Source organism: Nelumbo nucifera, chromosome 8, assembly GCF_055504915.1.
Source record: "Nelumbo nucifera cultivar China Antique chromosome 8, China Antique-T2T, whole genome shotgun sequence".
NCBI lineage: Eukaryota > Viridiplantae > Streptophyta > Magnoliopsida > Proteales > Nelumbonaceae > Nelumbo > Nelumbo nucifera.
Genome location: NC_142656.1, coordinates 27,371,660 through 27,392,621, shown reverse-complemented (window position 1 = coordinate 27,392,621; position 20,962 = coordinate 27,371,660). Strand labels below are relative to the sequence as shown.

The 20,962-nt window shown below is 40.1% G+C and overlaps 1 protein-coding gene across 1 annotated transcript; it reads left to right on the top strand.

Moving 5' to 3' along the window:
- The first annotated feature begins 1,541 nt into the window (after nucleotides 1-1,541).
- Nucleotides 1,542-6,482, top strand: LOC104605365 (uncharacterized). The gene is made up of 2 exons (XM_010270101.2): nucleotides 1,542-4,923; nucleotides 5,739-6,482. The coding sequence occupies exons 1-2, from the start codon at nucleotides 1,866-1,868 to the stop codon at nucleotides 6,113-6,115; spliced, it is 3,435 nt and encodes a 1,144-aa protein (XP_010268403.1). The 5' UTR covers nucleotides 1,542-1,865; the 3' UTR covers nucleotides 6,116-6,482.
- The last annotated feature ends 14,480 nt before the right edge of the window (nucleotides 6,483-20,962 follow it).

Below are 20,962 nucleotides of genomic sequence, written 5' to 3'. Positions count from 1 at the left end.
TCAATGGGTTAGATGTGCCCAACAAACTCAAACCATCCAAACAGATTATAACAGTTCTGGTTCAATGATTTTATCAAGATTAATAATTAAGATAGTTTTGGTTCTTTCTTGTCCCAAATCGTTTCACATTTTATGCTATAAATGGTAAATTTGATGGATAAAAAATGAGATAATATTAAATAAAAAGATTCGTTTATTAATATATAAATTTAAATTATTATTTAAATAAACAAATATAGTTTTTGATATATTTGGATCTATCAAGTTCAAACCAATAGACCCAACTATCAATTGGAATGGGTATGGGTCTATGATTTTGGCCCGATTAACAATCCGTTTGAGGTTGCGTCTACCTAGACCAAACTTGTTGGCTGCCCTAGGTTAGATTGAGGCAAAGACATGCTAAACCTAACCTATTATTGACATCCCTAGCTTTAGGCAATCCTTCAAGGTTAATTAATTAGTTAACTAGATATGATTAGTAATCAACTATCTAGTTAATTAATTGATAGTTACTAATAAAATATAAATATATATTATGTAATTTGTTATTTTTTATAATATATATATATATACACATCTCTAGTATTTATACTATATATTTGTATATTTATTTATAACATATATTATAAATATCACAAAACTAATGAAATAATATATGCAATATACAATGTTTACATATGCAATAATAAGATGAAATAATAAGAAGAATTTTTAAGATTATCATCTTGCAACGATCTTAACTAAAAACGAATCACAACAACAAGTAGCACTTCTCATTGGCTAGGATCTATGGTCCAAATACCTAGTTTAACCAGCATATGAAAAGTTACCCGAGACGGAGACGATCAAGCGTGGACTCCGGGATGGAAAAGAATTGCATACTATAGATGTCTCGGTCAAGCTCTTTTTCTTGCCGTATAGGTTCCGCTGACAGGTTGTAAAGACTTTGCAAGTCTAGGTCAAAGTCTTGATCTTTTTATAATTTTTTTCTTTCAATTAGTTGCCATTCGTAATAGTCAGGTTTTTGTGTCTTTCCCCGGCCCTTTTCCTTTGTCCTTCCAAAACTCTTTATCGCTACTTGGTTGTCAAGGCCTTATCAATATGGTGTGGTATAATAATGTTTAATTAATTAATATGCATGAATACATCTTTATATTAACATATATATATATATATATATGAAAAATTTGATTCATTTTTGTTTAGTTATTTACTCTTAGTCAATGTTTTAAAAAATGATCTGAAATTGGAACTGTTTTGGCCATCGGTTTCTAGGTTGATGGTTCGATCATTCAGTTCAAACAGACGATCCATTCTGACAATAAAAGTTTAAAAAAATAAAAAACTGCCAAAATCATTGAATGGATTAGGGATTTGACCACCCGGGTCAATAGGTTGTTGACCGATTCAATGGTTTTTGACCAAGAACCAAGTTTCGAGAAAAACGAAACCAGTTGCCTAGACAATTTCCGGGCTAAATGATCCAACAATTGGGTCAATGGCAGTTCGAAAACCATGCTCTTAGGTGTTTTAGTGATTCTTTGTTTTGGGAATTTTCGTTTTATGTATTTGGGTTTGTCTTAATACAAAAAGTGGAGCAGATGGTTGGTTTCTTCATTCACTTATTCTGATTTCAATCCAATCTTTAGAGATGTTTATATGTTACTCAAAAAAGAAAACAAGTCACTTGGGAGTGGACTCATCCGTTTACTACAAGGTAAAAATAAATCAAGACGTGTAGAAGGGATTACAAAACCAAAAGTTTTACTCCTGTTTCCTTGCTTGTAATTTATACACACTTGCCGGCTTGCTGCAGCTCAAATTTCCAAACTCTTAGAGCCATAACTGCCTGGTTATGAATTATGATCATGGGGAAGATTTTTCTCATCGCTATTGTTACCATGTTATGCTTATGCATGCCATGGCTCGCCTCAGCTTATTCCTCCAACCTTACTGATCAATCCGCTCTTCTAGCCTTCAAAGCCCGGACCTTGATGTTTGATCCACACAACCTCTTGGCTGATAATTGGACTACCAACTCCTCCTTCTGTGATTGGATAGGTGTTTCTTGCAGCCACCGCAGACAAAGAGTCACCGCCTTAAAACTTGCCAACATGGGCATCGGAGGCGTCATTGAGCCACGTCTCTGCAACCTCTCCTTCCTCGCAGAACTTGACCTCAGAAACAATAGTTTCCATGGACACTTGCCATATGCACTTGGCAAGTTGGCTCGACTGAGACGAATCGACTTGTCATGGAATCAGTTGGATGGAATGATTCCACCCAGCTTATCAAACTGCCGGAAGCTTGAAGAAATTTCACTCTCAGTCAACCAGTTAACTGGTGGTATCCCAAGAGAGATTGGAATGTTGAGTAATCTTCGTTTATTAGCTGTCACAAATTGTAGTCTCAATGGCACCATCCCACCTTCCATCGGCAATTTATCCTCGCTACAGGTGCTTGCATTTCAGACCAACAATTTACAAGGAAGTATTCCGAGGGAGATTGGAGGTCTTCATAACTTGCAGGAATTATTTCTGAATCATAACCAACTAACGGGTACTATTCCTTCTACCATATTGAACATCTCTACTCTGCAGTATTTGGTTCTCACAAACAACAGCATCTCTGGTAGTCTTCCGATGAATATTGGGTATGGCCTTCCGAACCTTAGAGGCCTTTATCTTAGTATGAATCAATTCAGCGGCCAGATTCCATCTAGTTTAGGGCAGTGTGGAAGGCTTGAAGATCTAGCATTGTATGTCAACAAGTTCACTGGCAGCCTGCCCGGAGAAATTGGGAACCTGTCAAACCTAAGGCGCCTAGCTGTCTTCAAAAATTTGTTGGCAGGTACTATTCCTTCGTCTATAGGTAACCTTTCAAATTTGATGACGATTGACTTGGGTGAAAACTACATAATTGGGGAAATTCCACGAGAACTTGGTTATCTACAAAATCTCCAATTCTTGAACTTTGAAGGGAATAATCTCACTGGGTCAATACCAGAAGAGATTTTTAACATTTCAACTCTTAGATTGCTTGCCCTAAATGCTAACCGTCTTTCTGGGCATCTTCCTTCAAACATGGGACATGTGCTTCATCAACTTGAAGAATTGGGCCTTAGTAATAACAGCCTCACTGGGCCAATACCTGATTCAATCTCCAATGCTACCCAATTAACTTTTTTGGACCTGGGTTGGAACTCCTTTAAGGGACCAGTGCCCACATCGTTGGGGAATCTACAACAACTCCGAGTTCTCAACTTGGTGCGTAACCAACTAACTAGTCAACCAGACACTCCGGAACTCGTTTTTCTCACCTCACTAACAAATTGTAGGTCCTTAGAATTTTTGAACATAGGGTTCAATTGGTTGAATGGTATCCTTCCAGATTCTGTTGGGAATTTATCAGCTTCTCTTAACATATTTGCGGGAGATGAGTGCCAAATTAGGGGAAGTATTCCCGCAGGGATTGGGAACTTGAGCAATTTAATCACTTTACATTTTCCTGGAAACAACATTGGTGGGACCATCCCGTCAACAATACAAGGGTTAAAAAAGCTTCAGAGGTTATACCTTGACGCAAACAATCTGCAAGGATCCATACCAAACGAGATCTGTAATTTGACACAATTAGGAGAACTGAGTCTTTCCAAAAATAAGTTGTTTGGACAAATACCAAAATGCATAGGGAATCTCCGTCAGCTACAACAGCTCTTCATGTCATCCAATATGTTAACATCTCCAATACCTTTAAGTCTATGGACTATTCCAAATCTCTTATATTTGATCTTGTCAAATAATTCTTTGCATGAGAGCCTACCTACAGCGGTGGGAAACTTGAAGACTTTAGTGCAATTAGATACATCCGGGAATCAGTTATTTGGTAGCATTCCAGGTACCATTGGTGACCTCCAAACGCTAAATTATTTGAGCTTGTCACGAAATTCATTCCAAGGCCCTATTCCAGAAACATTGGGCAAGTTGTTGAGTTTGGAAAATCTGGATCTTTCTTTTAATGATCTATCAGGCAACATTCCCAAGCCGATGGTGAAACTTCTGTTTCTCAGATTTTTGAATCTATCACATAATAGGCTTGAAGGAGAAATTCCAAGTGAAGGGCCCTTTGCAAACTTCACGGCAGAATCATTCCTGGCAAATAAAGCACTTTGTGGCTCATCAAAATTTGGAGTCCCAACCTGTACCATTTATTCTGCAAAGGGAAAGACAAAATTGCATCTGCTTAAATTTGTTCTTCTCACCATTGTTTCCTCTGCAGTCATTTTTGCTCTCTTGTTTCTGCTACTAAAACGTCGAATGGGGAAGAAGAATATTCCCCAAAGTGTCGATTCATTGCATGCAATAGAGCATAGAATGGTTTCCTACTATGAGCTACTTCAAGCAACAAACAACTTCCATCATGAAAACCTACTTGGAACAGGGAGTTTCAGTTCAGTATACAAAGCTACATTGTCTGATGGAATCATTGTTGCTGTGAAAGTTTTGGATCTGCAACATGAAGGGGCAATTAAGAGTTTTGATGCAGAATGTCAGGTGTTACGTAATGTTCGTCATAGAAACCTAGTCAAAATAATCAGCAGTTGCTCCAATCTTGATTTTAGAGCTTTGATAATGCAATATATGCCACAGGGGAGCCTTGAAAGATGGCTATATAGCCATATCTATTTCTTGAATCTCCTTCAGAGAATAAACATCATGATCGACGTTGCCTTAGCACTGGAGTATCTACATCAAAACCAATCAGAGCCCGTGGTTCATTGTGATCTGAAGCCCAGTAATGTCCTCCTCGATGAAGACATGATAGCTCATGTGGGTGACTTTGGCATTGCAAAGGTATTAAGTGCAAATAAATCTGTAGCACAAACCAAGACCCTGGGCAGCATAGGGTACATTGCACCTGGTATGAGTTCTTCCATATATACAAAATCTACCATTGGTACATTAATTGTTATTATAAATGCATAGTTAATCTTGTAAATCATCATCATTTTTTATATTCATTATTTGGTTGGGTTCGACTATGATATTCAAAAGATATGATATCTGAAAAGCAACTGACCAATAAACCAGAATCATAAACGTGGTAAGGAACATGGTGTTATTTATCAAAATTCATGGGTGGGTTTTGATTGAACAAAACTCTTTCCATACCATATCTTTTCCGGTCTTTAAAACATCAATACCAACAATATAAAAAAAAAATGTTTTAAAAACCAGAGGAAACCTAAAAAGAGCCATGAAGACATTGAGAGTTTTTCATCATAACTTCTTAACCAAAACTCTCTAACCAAATGCTACATATTACCTCTCCCTCTCCTACCTCTTCCCCCAACACTTTTAGAACCCCTAGGGCCTACTTGATCTACTGTATCCATGTATACATCAGCTATCTTCCTCAGCATTCTATTTCCCAATAATCATCCATAACCATAAAGTTTTTCCAACTCATCGCCTTCTGAGACTACTTGTTTCCCAATCAACCATACCATGAATCCTTGGATGGGATCATTACACCAAGCATTGGCCCCTTTACAAAGGGATTTTGATGAACTTGGTCACAATGTTGATTACACATTTCCCGATCAAAATCCACTTTCTGTAATTACCAACTTAATACTATTTAATTTTACAATTGTAAAGCCATATGCCATGGTTTCTAAGTTTTTCTTTGTACTCTTGTTTCATGTTATGATTTCTTGGATATGGATCAACTAGAATATGGGTCTGAAGGAAGAGTTTCAACAAGCTGTGATGTTTATAGCTACGGGATCATGTTGATGGAGACATTTACAGGAAAGAAGCCTACAGATGAAATGTTTGTTGGAGAATTAAGCCTAAGAAAATGGGTACAAATGTCTCTCCCAAATGAAGTAATGGAAGTCATGGACAAAAATCTTGTTAGCAGAGAAGAAAATAATGATTCACCTATGAGACAACGAAGTTTTGTAGCCATTATGGAAATAAGTCTAGATTGTTCAAGAGAATTGCCTGAAGAGAGGCTTACCATGAAAGAAGTTGCTGCAAAACTTGATAAGATCAGAAAGCAGTTTTTGGAGACTTCAAACATTGATGAGGCATGTAACAACACTTAAAGTGTGAGTATTAGTTACCACTTGGTTTATGATCATCACTTTTGTAACACATTGAATATTAAGTTTCACTTTGTGTGCTGTGTTAGAAATAAAGTTGCTAATATGGCAGCATCACAAGGTTAGGCAAATGTATATCTAGTTGGTGACTTGGTGTATTATGCAATGATGTTAGGTTGCTTGAGTTGTCTGTTTATATTTAGAGATTAGGTTTTTGGTTTCTTTGTGTCTAATTGTTGTGGCTCTTTCTGTTTTGCTTGGTCTGTTGTTTTACATTGGTTGTTTACTGTCATTGCAGTTTTTTATTGCTATTTTAATTAACTATCTTCCAGAAGAAAAGTCAACACTTTGCTTTTGAGGAGTCTCGAATTCAAATTGGACACCCCTTCATTAATTTCATATCCTTCTTTTGTTCTCTCATTTGTTTTACCCTGAATTTTAACTTGAACATGTTTATTTAAAGAATTGTTACATGGAAGATAATTATCTTTAGAAAAAATGAATTACATTTTAAAATATTAAGAGTTCCAGACATCCGGTCACAAATAGAGGAAATCATCTCTTTACTTTGTTTCTATTTCAACTTCAGTTGGGTTGAAACGTGGAACACCAGCATCAATTATTGGGCGTCCTCATTAAAGAATAAATTATAGATCATTCTGTTTAGAGGATTTATGTTAATTCATTAGAAAGAAACCCGTGGATCATCCAGAGGGAACTCTTCTATGGTCAACTGATGGAGAATTCTTAAGTTCGACCAGAATCTTCATTTATCCTTGCATGGTTTATCTGCAAGTTGAAATATCAACAATATAACCCAATTACAATAGCATATTTCTGATAATGTAGAACAGGGTTGTGTTTTTAAGGACTCATATATCTGCTGCAATCATGGTCACAGCAGTCCCCCAAACCCGCCAACCCCCCGGGCCTCCAACAAGACATGGACTCACTAATGACAAAAAAATGCAAAGCATCTCATCATCTTTTCTATTTCCTTTCCATTTCCACCATTCTCTGATCAGCTATCCACAATGGATGTTCAGTATCCAAATAATATTCCATTGTTGGAGAAATATACTAATGAGGGCAGATTTGGCCCTCCAGTGACAATATGACATATGGCATCTCGAAACAACTGGATGACATTCAAACACCACCTATGCGATGACTTGCCTTAGCCCAAGTGATAGAGTCTCACCTGGTGACTTGCCTCCACCGCCGACCTGGTGGAAACCTGGCTGGCGACCCCATCAACAACTTATGGTGGCTAGCAGCACCTAGTCTAGGGTCAACTTGTGGCACCTCGTCACCAACCGAAGTGACCTCGATGTGAGGACCGACCTCCTTCGACCCCATCAACAACTTATGACCTGGCTGCCGACCAACTCTACATGCATATCCTGTCTCCCGGCTAGCAGCACCTCGTCGAGAGTAATACCACAAAGGCACTCATGAGTAACGTATAGTTACCTCAGGCTGTGATGAACACGCAACGCATTAAGCAAAATAACGATAAACCCATGACTCACAAACCGGCTCTAGGTAGTGGGTCTGGAGAGGACAATGGGTCGAGCCCATGGTTAGGCCCGTATGTATCCAAACACGCGCAAACCCATTATGATGAAATACTTTACAGATCACCACGAGGCCTCAACGAACATTGACCTTTGGATGGTGACATCATCGTTTCAATGTAGGATTAGTCATGGTGTACAAAGGGGGTAGTAGCACACGTGAATAATGAGGGATCTTGAGGATAAGGAAAGTTGATCCTTGAGAATATCTTCATGAAACACGTGGCGATGCCCCAGTAGTGCACCCAATAATTGCCAGCGAATAATATATTCCCTTTTCCGATACGGAGTGAAGATCCTCATCGCCTACCTTTTAGGATCTCGGGATCTTCTTCATAAATAAGGGGTATTCCTCACGTTAGAGGGCATCAAACCTAGAACATTTTAGCTACCGAGACCCTAGAATCCCCACAACTCTCTCATTTTCTCTAAGTCTCATACCAAAAGGCCTTCGCATCCCTTGGAGGCTCTCCTTCATCTTTCAAAGAGACCACTCTCCGACTTAGCCTTACATCTTACTCCTACAATAGAATCTCTGGTTTGGTCTTTGATCATGAGGGATGGCCGCGAGAAGGATCAATCTCTCTACCATCCCGGAAGAGCAAGATGACAACCCAAAAAATGCCAACCCAGAGCGGAGAGTCAACCTGAGATGGAAACACCCATCCAAGTCGACATTGAGATCTTGTCAAACAAGGTCTACGGGTTTGAGGCTTCACTCCCGCTTTTCAAAGAGCAGTTCAAGAAAGTCAAACAAGGTACGAAGGAAACAAGGAGCGCCCTTCTGCTAATTAACCGATCAGCTTAGGCCGAACGGACACCCGCCGCCACCATCCCTGTCGTTCCGAATTCTAATCCCGATCCCAGGCGTCATACCTCTAGTGCCATATCCAACCTCCCTAGTTTCCTAGAACAGCACCGCAGGGTGGACCCAACCCCATCTCAAGCAGGCTTTGCACTCGTCCAGCAGCTCCGTGCTTACCCCAGCACTGACCCGATATCAGAAGTTCCCCTTAGTAGAAATGAATTGAAAGAGTATGTCCAGGGGCTGGTGGTCGAAAGCTACAATCGAGTTCAGGATTCAGTGGTCTTATAGAAACCTTATTCTGACTGTATCCTGTACAAGCTCTATCCCACTAGGTATGTCTCTCCCCAGCAATGGCCACAATATGACAGGAAGAAGGGCAGCCCACAGGAGCATATCAGCAAGTTTGAGGATTCCCTAGGCCCTTGCATTCTCAACGGGGACCTTAAAGTACGAGAGTTCTTGAAATTGCTGACCGACCCGACGTACATGTGGTTTGTAAGTCTCACTCCTAGGAGTATTGACTCGTGGGGTGAGTTGGCTAAGAAATTCCTATCAAAGTGGTTCACTCTAGAGAGAAAGATGACAATGGCCGGCCTGCGGAATGTGGAACAGGGACCAGGTGAAAACCTCACTTATGTCCAAAGATTCCAAAGCCTCACCCATTCCGTTTTCAATGAACACGCTATTTGTCGAGCAATGTGTTCAGGGTATGCGCCCTGCATACTAGATCGGCATTGAAAACATCGAAGCAAAGACTTTCAGCCAACTCTGGAAATGTGTAGAAAAGACAGCCCGAACCATTAAGGGTGCGACCCCATACAACAGGGAGGATGCATATGTAGTTGACAGAAGACCGAGAGGCAATGGAGGAACCAGGCAAGGGTCGTACTAGAGAGGAAACACCCAAGGAAGGAGAGATATACCAGTACCTCCCCTCTTTCCTTGCACCAAGGAGGAAGTCATCATGATCTTGAGCAAACTGGTTGAAGATAGAGTTATTAACTTGCTGCCACCACCTCCGGGAGTAGATCCGGAGAAAGACAAGCTTAGTGGCAGGTGGTGTCATTATCATCAGACACCACATCATGAATTAATGGATTGCTTCAGTCTCAGGAGAATTTTTGCACAAAAAGTGAAATTGGACCAGTTCGTGACAAAAGAACCAGCCCACGTGGAAACCGATCTCCTATCGATACATGCCCAGGGAGGTAGTGTTAACGTAGTCGGGGCGATCGGGCAGCACCAAGCCAATGCTTTGATAGAGAGACTAGAGCAGAGTGAAGAGCTGCAATAGTTCTTCGCCAAGCAAGGGGCCAACATGACAATGAGGAAGCTAGCCATTAGAGCATTGGCAGAAATTTTTCGATATCCGTTACAGCCTTATAATCGTGATCATAGTAGCATCGAGTTCACGGCAGATGACATGCTAGCAGCCGACCACCTGCATAACTGGCCTCTATACATCATGGCAAGGATAGGGGGTACGATATGCAGAGATCGATGGTCGACCCTGAAATGATTTGAATAGTGGTGCATTCACCAACTAATGTTGTTGATCCATTAGGCTAAATTTAGAATAGAGTAGAGTTCTGTTCTATTAGTATAGAAATGATTTGCATGATGTCTCATCCACAGAAATCTATATTCTATTGTGTCATCCAAAAAATCGATTGATTCCCTTTTTCTTCTTACTTCGGAAGAACCGATAGATACTATGTATGGAGAAACAGATGCTCTGAATTAATCAATGGAGTTAATTCTTCAAAAACATCATCAGAAAAAAAAAAAAAAAAAGAATGGGGTGGTTTAAAACATCGGAGCAGAGGTCCTGCTTTTTGCTATTTGAATAGAATATTATGATTATGTTGATTGGATGAATTTCCAACTTTTATGTTATGGAATGGATCAAAGTCTCGCTGAAAAAGATTTGTGCCAAAATAACAGATGCAAAGAAGAACAAAGGGCCTTGGACACGTAATGGATCTTGCAGTACTATTTCTACATCTCCCTGACCAAATGCACCCACATTGGGATTACTCGTTAATGGTTAATCAAGCTTGATGGATTCACCCGATGAAACAAGAAGTTCGGGTCCTGGAGGTATAATATCAACCACTTGGTGTCCATCCGATGCATCCGCTATGGTTATTTCGTATCCCCTTTTTACTCTTGCTCCCATCAGGATAAATTTGACCCCTTCCCCTGTTCCCGCCTACGTATATAGGATATTTTAAGAAGTGAACATCTTTCTTCGTAGCGGGGTCCGGGGAAAGAATAGGAAAGGTAATTTCACTATATTTCTGACCAGGAACCGGACCTATTACAAGAATAATTTTTTTAGTGGGGCGATAACTCCGAAAAGAAAGATAGATTGCCTATCTTTTCTGGGGAGCTAATTCGAATCCCTAAGATAAAATAATAAGAGTCCCTTTTTTTACCATTAGCAAGAACTTGTTTCAGTTGCATATCATAAGGGATTCTAACAACTGCTTCAAATACAGTATCAGGAACTACTAGCTAAATGGCAATTGGCACATACAATGCGCCCAATCGCTTCTGGTGAGAGACCTAAAAATATCTTATTTTCTTTTTGGTAGAATCATAAAGGAAAAGTATAGGGGACAATTTGACGAAACTGAGCATGCTGAAAAGGTCTTCTCGTTTCTAGTCTCTGACCAGCAGCCACCGTTATTCATCATACACCTTGCAGGTCTATAAAGGAATTTATAAATTTTTTCACCTGTCATGTTCTCAAGACAACTTAAATGACAATAAGCCAAAATATGAAATAAAATTGTCACCACTTAATCATTCCATGGAGCAGCCAAGTAATAACTTTGAAACCTATTGTTCCAAGCCCTTCCCTCTCTATCTCCCATCAAAATTTCTTCTCTAATGGTTCAAACTTTGGAGGGGAAAAACTTAGTAGAGAGATAGAACCAAACATAAGTATGGCTGTCAAAGAATTAAAATAAATAAAAAAATCCTATGGATGTTAAAGAATTAACCAAGACAAAATCAGTCCTATAGTAAAAATATTATCTTTTTCTTGCATCTCTATTTCAAACCATAACCATAGCCATGCAATTTGCATCATAAAAACCACAACCACAAGTCCATAACCATAAAATAAAAAATAAAAAAACCACATGGTTCACAACCACAAGTATACAAGGGCTGCAACTATAAAAAAGATGTTAACAGTTTTACACTTCACACTTCACAACCACAAACACAAGTTCCACAACCACCTAACCACTTAATCATTAATGTTGACAAGAGGATGCCCTTTGATGAGGGTGGATTTGGCCCTCCAATGACAATATAACACCTGGCACCTCATGCCAATTAAATGAAGCCTCTTGACAACTAGACAACTCAAGCTCGCCACAGGCAGCTCGCCACAGGCAGCTCGCCACAAGCAGCTCGCCATAGGCAACTTGCCACAAGTAGCTTGCCATAGATATCTTGCCATAGGCAGCTCACCACAGGCAGCTCGCAACCAGGTAGCTCACCACTAGTCAGCTTGCCACTAGGCAACTCGCCGCAGGCAGCTCGTCACCAGGTAGATCGCTGTGGGGCAGCTCGTTATCGGGTAGCCAGGCATCTCGCAGAAAGCTTTCTGTCTGCCAAAGCCATACCTACCAACCCTGATGACTACACCCACGTCCCTAACCTGGCGGCACAGTACCTGCCAACCTTGAAGACTGCACCCACGTCCCTTGCCAGGCGGTGCAGTATCCGCCAACACTGAAAGCTGAACTCATGTCTCCCACCTGGCGGGACCGTACCCTACAACGGTCACATTAGCCCACCTACTCCCCAGTCCTGGCAGTAACGGTCACTCTAGGACGTTACCTAACAACAAATTGCCATAGAAGAGATTCGGATCAATCCCACCAAACCTATCAGGACTCCAGTATATAAAGGCCACACCCCTTGGAGGTAAAGGGGGGGGGAGAAGAGGTGATCCCTGCTCTTTAGATCTCTCATTCTCTTATACTTTCAGCTCTACTACTAAGTGCTGACTTAGCCATCATAGTGACCCCGCCGGGTAAACACCCCTGGGTTCTCTGATTCAGTTCTCACAGGTCCCTCAGCTCCCGTCATCTACAAAGATAAGCAAATCTCCTGCAGGGAGTTATCGGTTTGCGCTACGCCAGGGAGCTCCACTTTAGCTTCTAAGTCACAGGCCACTTGGGAGCAGAGCAAATGACGAGGTACTTAGCTAAAAAACTGATACATCACCAAAAAATTAATCCATCAATTGGCGTCGTCTGTGGGAAATGCTACAAAAAGCTAAGTTCTCATCCTCTAAAGAGCTAAGTTCTCTTCTTCTATAGGCTAAGTCCTCATTTTTTAGAAACTAAAGCTCTCGCTTTATACTTTCCATTTTTTATGAACTCAAAGACTATGCAGGGAGCTAACAGACTAAACAACTCTACCCACTTTACTTTCAATTCAGATAAAACTTCATCAGTCCTCTTCGTGAGGTCCCCTTTACAAAGATGAGCTCTTCGTGGCTTCCGTGGGAGTTGGCGGCAAACAGACTACATGGGTGCCCTTGCTGCTCAAGCCTTCCAAGGCTCCCATGTGAGCTAGCGACCCAAAGTTATAGTGCTGCCCCTAAAGGTCGAGCTCCTAGTAGCTTCTTGTAGGAGTGGGTGACCGGCATTACGAGGCTAATGTAGCACATCATAGCTCTTAAGACACCCGCCCGACAGCCTATGCGTGGCCTGGCGCAACCTACGCACCACCTGGTGCGACCTGCGTAGGCTATGCGTGGTATGGGGGCTTGGCAGCCTAGCACATGCACCGACCTGGCAGCCTGGCACATGCACTGACCTGGCAGCCTGGCCTAGGCATGAACTGACGAACTAATAAAATACTTCCTCATCACTTAAGACCTAGTCGCCTCTTCAGCATGGGCAAAACCAAAGTTAACAAAAGTGGACTATGAGTCGCTCCCAGAGCCTAAGGGCTAAAATATCACATAAGACACAGCTACCTCTTCGGCATGGGCAAAGTCAACAAGAGTGCACTATGAGTCGCTCCTAGAGCCTAAGGGCTAAAATATGACATAAGACACAATTGCCTCTTCAACATGTACACAATCCAGGAGTGGAATACAAGTCACTCCCAGAGCCTAAGAGCTAAAATACCGAACTGGAGGAGATCTCGGACACAATTGCCTCTTTGGCAGAGATAAAATCCAAGAGTGGACTGAGAGTCACTCCCTGAGCCTAAGGAACTGAATCAATGCATGCGAGTTCCTCGAATTACAGGCCAAAAGGAGAAATCTACTCCCTTCGCCGAGTTACTTTCAGCTTGAGAGTGGGGGACAAATGTTGAGGGCAGATTTGGCCCTCCAATGACATTATGACACCTAGCACCTCATGCCAACTAAATGTAGCCTCTTGACAACTAGACAACTCAAGCTCACCACATGCAGCTCACCACCAGGTAGCTCACCACTAGGTAGCTCGCCACAGGCAACTCGCCGTAGGCAGCTCGCCATAAGTAGCTCACCACAGGTAGCTACCATAGGTAGCTCGCTACAGGCAGCTCTCCATAGGCAGCTCGCCACAGGCAGCTCACCACTAGGTAGCTTGCCACTAAGCAGCTCGCCACTAGGCAGCTCGCTATAGGCAGCTTGCTACAGGCAGTTCGCTGCGGGGCAGCTCATTATCAAGTAGCCCGGTGTCTCGCGAAAAGCTTCCCGTCTGACAAAGTCGTACCTTCCAACCCTGATGACTGCACCCACGTCCCTCACCTGGCGGCGCAATACCTACCAACCCTAAAGACTGCACCTACGTCCCTCGCCAAGCGGGGTAGTATCCGCTAACACTAAAAGTTGCACTCATGTCTCTCACCTAGTAGGACCATACCCTGCAACAGTCACGTTAGCCCACCTGCTCCCCAGTCTTGGTAGTAACGGTCACTCCAGGACATTACTTGACAACAGATCGCCACAACAACGATTCAGATCAATCCCACCAAACCTATAAGGACTCCAATATATAAAGGCCACACCGCCCAGAGGTAAAGGGGGGCAGAAGAGGTGATCCCTGCTCTCTAGCTCTCTGCACCTATGTCCCTCGCCAGGCGGCACTGTATCCACCAACATTGAAAGCTGCACTCATGTCTCCCACCTGGCAGGACCGTACCCTACAACGGTTACATTAGCCCACCTGCTCCCCAGTCCTGGCAGTAACAGTCACTCGAGGACGTTACCTGACAACAGATTGCCACACCAGAGATTCAGATCAATCCCACCAAAGCTGTCAGGACTCCAGTATATAAAGGCCACACCCCTCGGAGGTATAGGGGGGGGGGGGGAGAAGAGGTGATCCCTACTCACTAGCTCTCTCATTCTCTTATACTTTCAGCTCTACTACTAAGTGTTGACTTAGCTATAGGAGTGACCCCGCTGGGTAAACACCCCCGGGTTCTCTGATTCAGTTCTAGCATGTCCCTCAGCTCCTGCCATCTACAAAGATAAAAAAATCTCCCGAAGGGAGTAATCGGGTTGCACTATGCTAGGGAGCTCCACTTCTGCCTCTAAGTCACAGGCCACTCGGGAGAAGAGCAAATGACGAGGTACTTAGCCAAAAAACTGATACATCACCAAAAAATTGATCCATCACCCTTCAATCAAGGATAACATTTCTGTATTAAAAAGACAAATGCAAATTAGAATAACTATAACAAAATAAACATGAATAAAAAAAAACAAAATTGAAAAACACAAATTTTACCGAATTCCATATTTTCAAGCTCATTTAAGCTCTCCTTTATATAAAGATAACCACGTGACATTCAAAACCAATCATTTTCACAAATGATAGCTTCTACCATTCTCAGAGTTAGAGAACTATGAAATGAATCACGCACACAACCTCTTGTGCTAAAAGCTAACTCAAATGCAATTGTAGACGCAGGCATAGCTAATAAATCCTGAGCCATCAAAGAAAGCACTCAATAATTAGAGGAATTAGTTTTTTACCAAATGATTTACTTATTGGATCTTCACATTCCTCCCCTAAATATTTATCCAATTATGTTTTATTCTCTACACCTCCTTAGCCTGCTTTTTACTTGTTAAATAATGAATTATTGAAATTAGCAACATCATCCACATTCTCAGCTTCCATATTATTTGGATCCTGAGATTGATTACTTGAGTGAATATTAGGAGATGATTGGGCTAAACTATAAAACTCATACCTAGAAGTCAAAACTTGTTTCACCTTCTCTTTTAACACTTTAGCGGTATCAACATCATATGACTCGCTAATAACCCAATCCACATACTCGAATTTACATCAGGGGTCAAGAATAACTGCAATGAATAACATGGTGTTGATATTATTGACATTTTTCCAATACTTGTCATGCTTCCTCTTCATCTTGAAAGCCATAAAACTAATAGAGAAATCATCACTCTTACACCTCTGAGAAAGAACAATTCAAATACCAAAGATTTCTTTCACGTATTTGTTTCCAGTTACATAAAGTGAGCCAAACAATTTCAATTTAGTTTTATAGAAAATTTTAAGAAAAGGTAGCAAACCATGAGCATATTCCCAATCTCTATCAATAAGCAAACCCTTGTTTTTAACACAAGTAAGATCATCTACATACGTACTATCAACACTCTCCAACAAATCAAACGCCTTTTGAAATTTCAAAACAGATTCCAACATTTTGTAGAGTTCCACCCAGTTTCAACATTTAAGAAAACAAGACCCCTACTCACTATCTTTTCTTTCTCCACATAATCCTTAAATCTTTGCAACCTTGTTGGTGAAGATCTCACATATTTCACTATAGAATGAATCTTGAAAATATAATCATCTATCTCTCACAACCCTTCTTTAACAATTAAGCTCAAAATATGTACACCACACCTCATGTGTAAGAACACACTTTTTAGGAAACTTCCCTTCTAATTATTAAGTCTTTTCTTCAGATATTGAATCCCTACATCATTTGAACTTGCATTGTTCACTGTTATAGTGAACACTCTTTCAATGCCCCAATCAAGTAAACACCTCTCAATAGTCTTACCAATTATCTCTCCTAAATGACCAAAAATTTAAAATTTCTTTATGCAATTTCTATTCATCACCATTGAAATGAGCAGTGAGACCTGATGTCCATGTATCTACAATGAGGCAAACCCTTGATGATAGCTTTACAAAACATTGTTTCAACATTTTCTTCTCTTCCACGCAAAGATTATAACAATCTCTAGGTACTGTATGGCATGAAGGAACTACAAATCTTGGTTGCATCTTACTATAGAAGCCACAAAACCCCTTTCGTTTCATATGCTTAAAAGGTAATTCATATACAATAATCATCCTATCAAATTCCTTTCTACATTCATCTTGATCAAACATGTAATGCATAAGTGGTGGTGTAGTGTTCCCCTCTTTAGAACTTTGAAATGAAGCTTTCAAAGTCTTTTGTCGCTTGTCTCTATTATTAAGGGGTGTTAGCACCCGATTTTTGTTCGTTCCTTTCTTTGACCCATCTCCTACATTTTGGATGCTTGATTGGACCATGTCACTCACTTTAAAACATGGCGAAATCCTAAGAAACCAAATTTTGGCCCAAATACCCATAAATCCATTGTTAAATCTACATGGTTTCCTTTCAATGGTCTTGATTATACCACATCACCATATTTGATCCGTAATAAAACTCCATCACATGAAACAAAATCCTTAAACAACTAATAACACAAAATTTCAGCCCTAAATTCCTAGATTTAGCTAATCATCCATTAGAGATTCCATTTTGATGCGTAAAACACTACGATGCTCCTCAAACCTAAAACTCGTGATCTGCACATACCTAGCATGATCAAACCCTTCCAACAGCATCATACGGCAAATCTATACCTACCCACTAAATTTTATCCCAAAATTCTCTTGTTTGACCCATCATCAAACCTTGATTCTGTTTTGATGAATCTTATTGTCAATAGCTCACCTATGAAGGATCTCTATCATCCAAACCTTATTTGAACAATTAGACCCACCACCATGTTAAAAAACCTAAAGAACACTAACACATCAAATTTCACTACCAAACACCTCCATTAGATCGTTAAAAAAGTAAGATTCTATTTCGGGCCCTCTTGTTGATTGGAAAACCATAACCTAAGCCCATGATCTGAAATAAACCAGTCAATCTACATCTTTGATCAAAGATCCATCACTTCCATTAGATTCAGGATGATAAAAATAAATGCCTACCCACCAAATTTCATTCCATAATTCCTCCATTTGACACTTCATCAAACAAATATTTTATTTTAGCAAATCTTATTAATCCGAACTTGACACCACTATATTCAGAGACCCAAAAATCCCTAACACACCAAATTTCATGACTAGATTCATTTGTTTGACCGTTAAACTAGAGAGATACCATTTTGATGCACTAGATTGAATTGCCACATCAGATGTCCAACCTAGGATCTTAAGTAGGTGGAGATTGATGTTAGATCCTTACTTAAGCCCATTAAAAACCTGGACCAATGAATTTGCGCCTAATAGACTTAAAAAGCTCAAAATACCAAACAAGCCCCCACTTAAAACTAAAAAAGGACAAAACTTCATTAAACTTATGTTTTCTACCATAATCAACCCTAAATATAGGGTTGTAACATGCAACACACCCCAATTCCTCATTGGATGCATGAAGTCCAAAAAAAACCACTCATAATTGAGAACATTTGTTGCACAAAGAAGGAATGGTCTACTATAGACCCTTCTCTCTCAAAATCCTTACATATTTCAGTGAAAAAACTCTGCTAAATTACAGACACTATAGTTGGACAAATTTTGGATCCATCTCCCTCCATTTCCTCTATTCTCTCCTATCTTTCTCTCTCTATGGACAAACACACAACATGCTCCAAATCTTCCAGGCTTTTCAAATTTAGCACTCCAATATTTGGTTCAACTTGCCCACCACTCTATAATATGGTTAAAAGATTACCCTATATTAGTCAACATCCAGGGTTGAGGACTGATTTAAGGTCCAGTTTAATTTTGAAGCTTGATTTCTAGGGTAGCCGAGGCTGTCAATCCAAACAAGTTTGTACCTGTTTTGTTTCTATTAATAAAATAAAAGGATTTGTTGGTGTTGATCAAAAAAATGTTTCTTGGTGTGTAGCTACTCTTATATGGAGGAGATGGAATTGAAGTCTGTGACAATGATGCAATGAAATTAGATGTGGAGAAAAAGTAGTGAAAATAAATACTCGAAATCCTCTTATACCAGAACGCGGAATGCAAAGAGTTTGGTGAAGGTGGGTCGAACGGGTCGATAGTTAAACTGGCTGCATCAAACAGTTTTTGACTGACTGATGGGTTGTAATAGAACTGGACCTCGGAATCCTGGCTAGGTGACAGTTCACATGGTTCAACTGCTTAGGCCAACGGTGGGTTGAAAAGATTGCTTATTGGATCGGAACCAATTCCACCTTGTTCAAGACCGGTTCAGACCCGACCTAAGAGTATATAATTTAATATATTATACATATATATTAATTAAGTATATATTATACTTATATATGTATATGTATATATATAGATATATTAAATATATAATATATTAGATAAATTAATATTACATATATTATTTTCAATAGATTTATTATAATTAAGTCCAGTGGGTCAAACCGATTGTCTTGAGAACCGATCGGTTTGGGTCTTGGTCTAGAATTGTAGACCCTATCGGGTCTGGTTTAACTTTGCATCCCTAATAATTATTGATGTGGCATGTATATCTCACAAATTTGTATTGATCTACCAAAATGCAAAACAATGTAATCGCAACGCAATACCAAACACCACCTCCTTACTTATTTAGAAAATGAGTGATGAACGGGAGTTCATTTTCCCTGCAGTGACACTGTAGCATAGCCATGTCACACATTTTTAGAGAATTTTAGGGTCCATTTGGTTCAGCCAGATTTAGAAATATTGGAACTAAAATGTTTTATTCTTCTCACCTGTTTGGTTCACATGGGAGTCAAAATCGAATGGACCGGGATTCTCATTCTCAAAGGACGGCCGGAGGGAATACCCAGATTCCAATTCCCCCCAACCAAACGATTGAAACCAACTTTGATTCCAAACTCCTATTCCCATGAACTGAACCGACCCATTAAATTTAGAAAACACGTCCCAAACGTACCTCTCAAACAATATTTTGTTTCTAGCCTGCCAAATATACTTCATGAAGATACTTCCTTTGAAAATTAACCCATTTTCAGCCAATGTCTTGTCATGTAGTCACCAAAAAGAAAGGTCGGAAATATTCAGTAGTGAGATGTCATGAGGTCTAAAATTAGAGAGTGGATTAGTTGGAGACAAAATCATACTCACCTGGCTGAACTAGCTATCATGGTTGAACATGCCAATGTTGAGTAGAGTTGGGTCCCAGATGAATCCTACAGTGAACACTGATGTGTTCTACTGTAATAGGTAATTCAGCCGGATGTGAATGATTTTGTTTCCAGCTCATTCAGACTGCTAAAATTAATAGAAGATCTAGACCAAACAAATTTTGCTCCCGGGCAAAACACAAAAAGGTGGATCGGAGACTATGGCATTATGACAAACTAGGCAAGTTTCACTAATAGCCTTAGAAAATCTATTCAGATGATAATAAGTAGGGAGTAACTTTTTTTTTTTACGTTTGGGAGTAATTGTTTAACACATCTCTAAATGAACAATTTAATGGAAGGGGTGAAATTCGTCAAAGACTAGAGTTCTTTTCATGTCTAATCAGCAAAGATATAGCTACTAGACAAAATAGATGACTGAGAACTTGATAATTTCATACCGAATGAAAAGAGAATAATTTCCATGAGGTGTGAGTGTCCAATAAAGTTGATCAGGTAGATCTACACACCTATTTGGTAGTTGTACTTGCAACACCAAGTTAACATAATGTTCTAGTAAGACTAACCATGGTTTTCAAAATTGGACCAGACCGGACGACGGTTGGACTAGAAGAACTAGGAACCAGTCAGGTGATCGGTTCCATTTTACCATAGAACCATTATTTCCCCAAAAACCATTGATTTGATTAGCAAACCGCTGACCTGGGCGGTCGAACCGTTTAAACCGTTCAACGGTTTGGTCAATTTTTTTATTTTTTAATTTTTTTGTTAGAATGGGTCGTCCATTCAGTTCAAACGGTTGGACCGTTTGACTCGAGAACTGGAACCTTGACCGGTTTGTTGTCCAATTCAGTTTTAAAAACCTTAAGACTAACTGTAATAGATTACATCGTCATTGCATTGATGAATTATTTATAAAATCTATAACTTGTCTCTGAGAAGGAAGCGGTAAAGCATGGTCTTCAAGAAGAACACTAACATGCACCCACAGGCCACGGGTCACTAAAAAAATCCACTCCCCACCCATTCTCAGCAAA

Coding starts and splice junctions, on each gene's coding strand:
- LOC104605365 (XM_010270101.2), top strand. CDS start 1,866: ATGATCATGGGGAAGATTTTTCTCATCGCTATTGTTACCATGTTATGC. Junction 4,924..5,738: donor CATAGGGTACATTGCACCTG/GTATGAGTTCTT, acceptor TGGATCAACTAG/AATATGGGTCTGAAGGAAGA.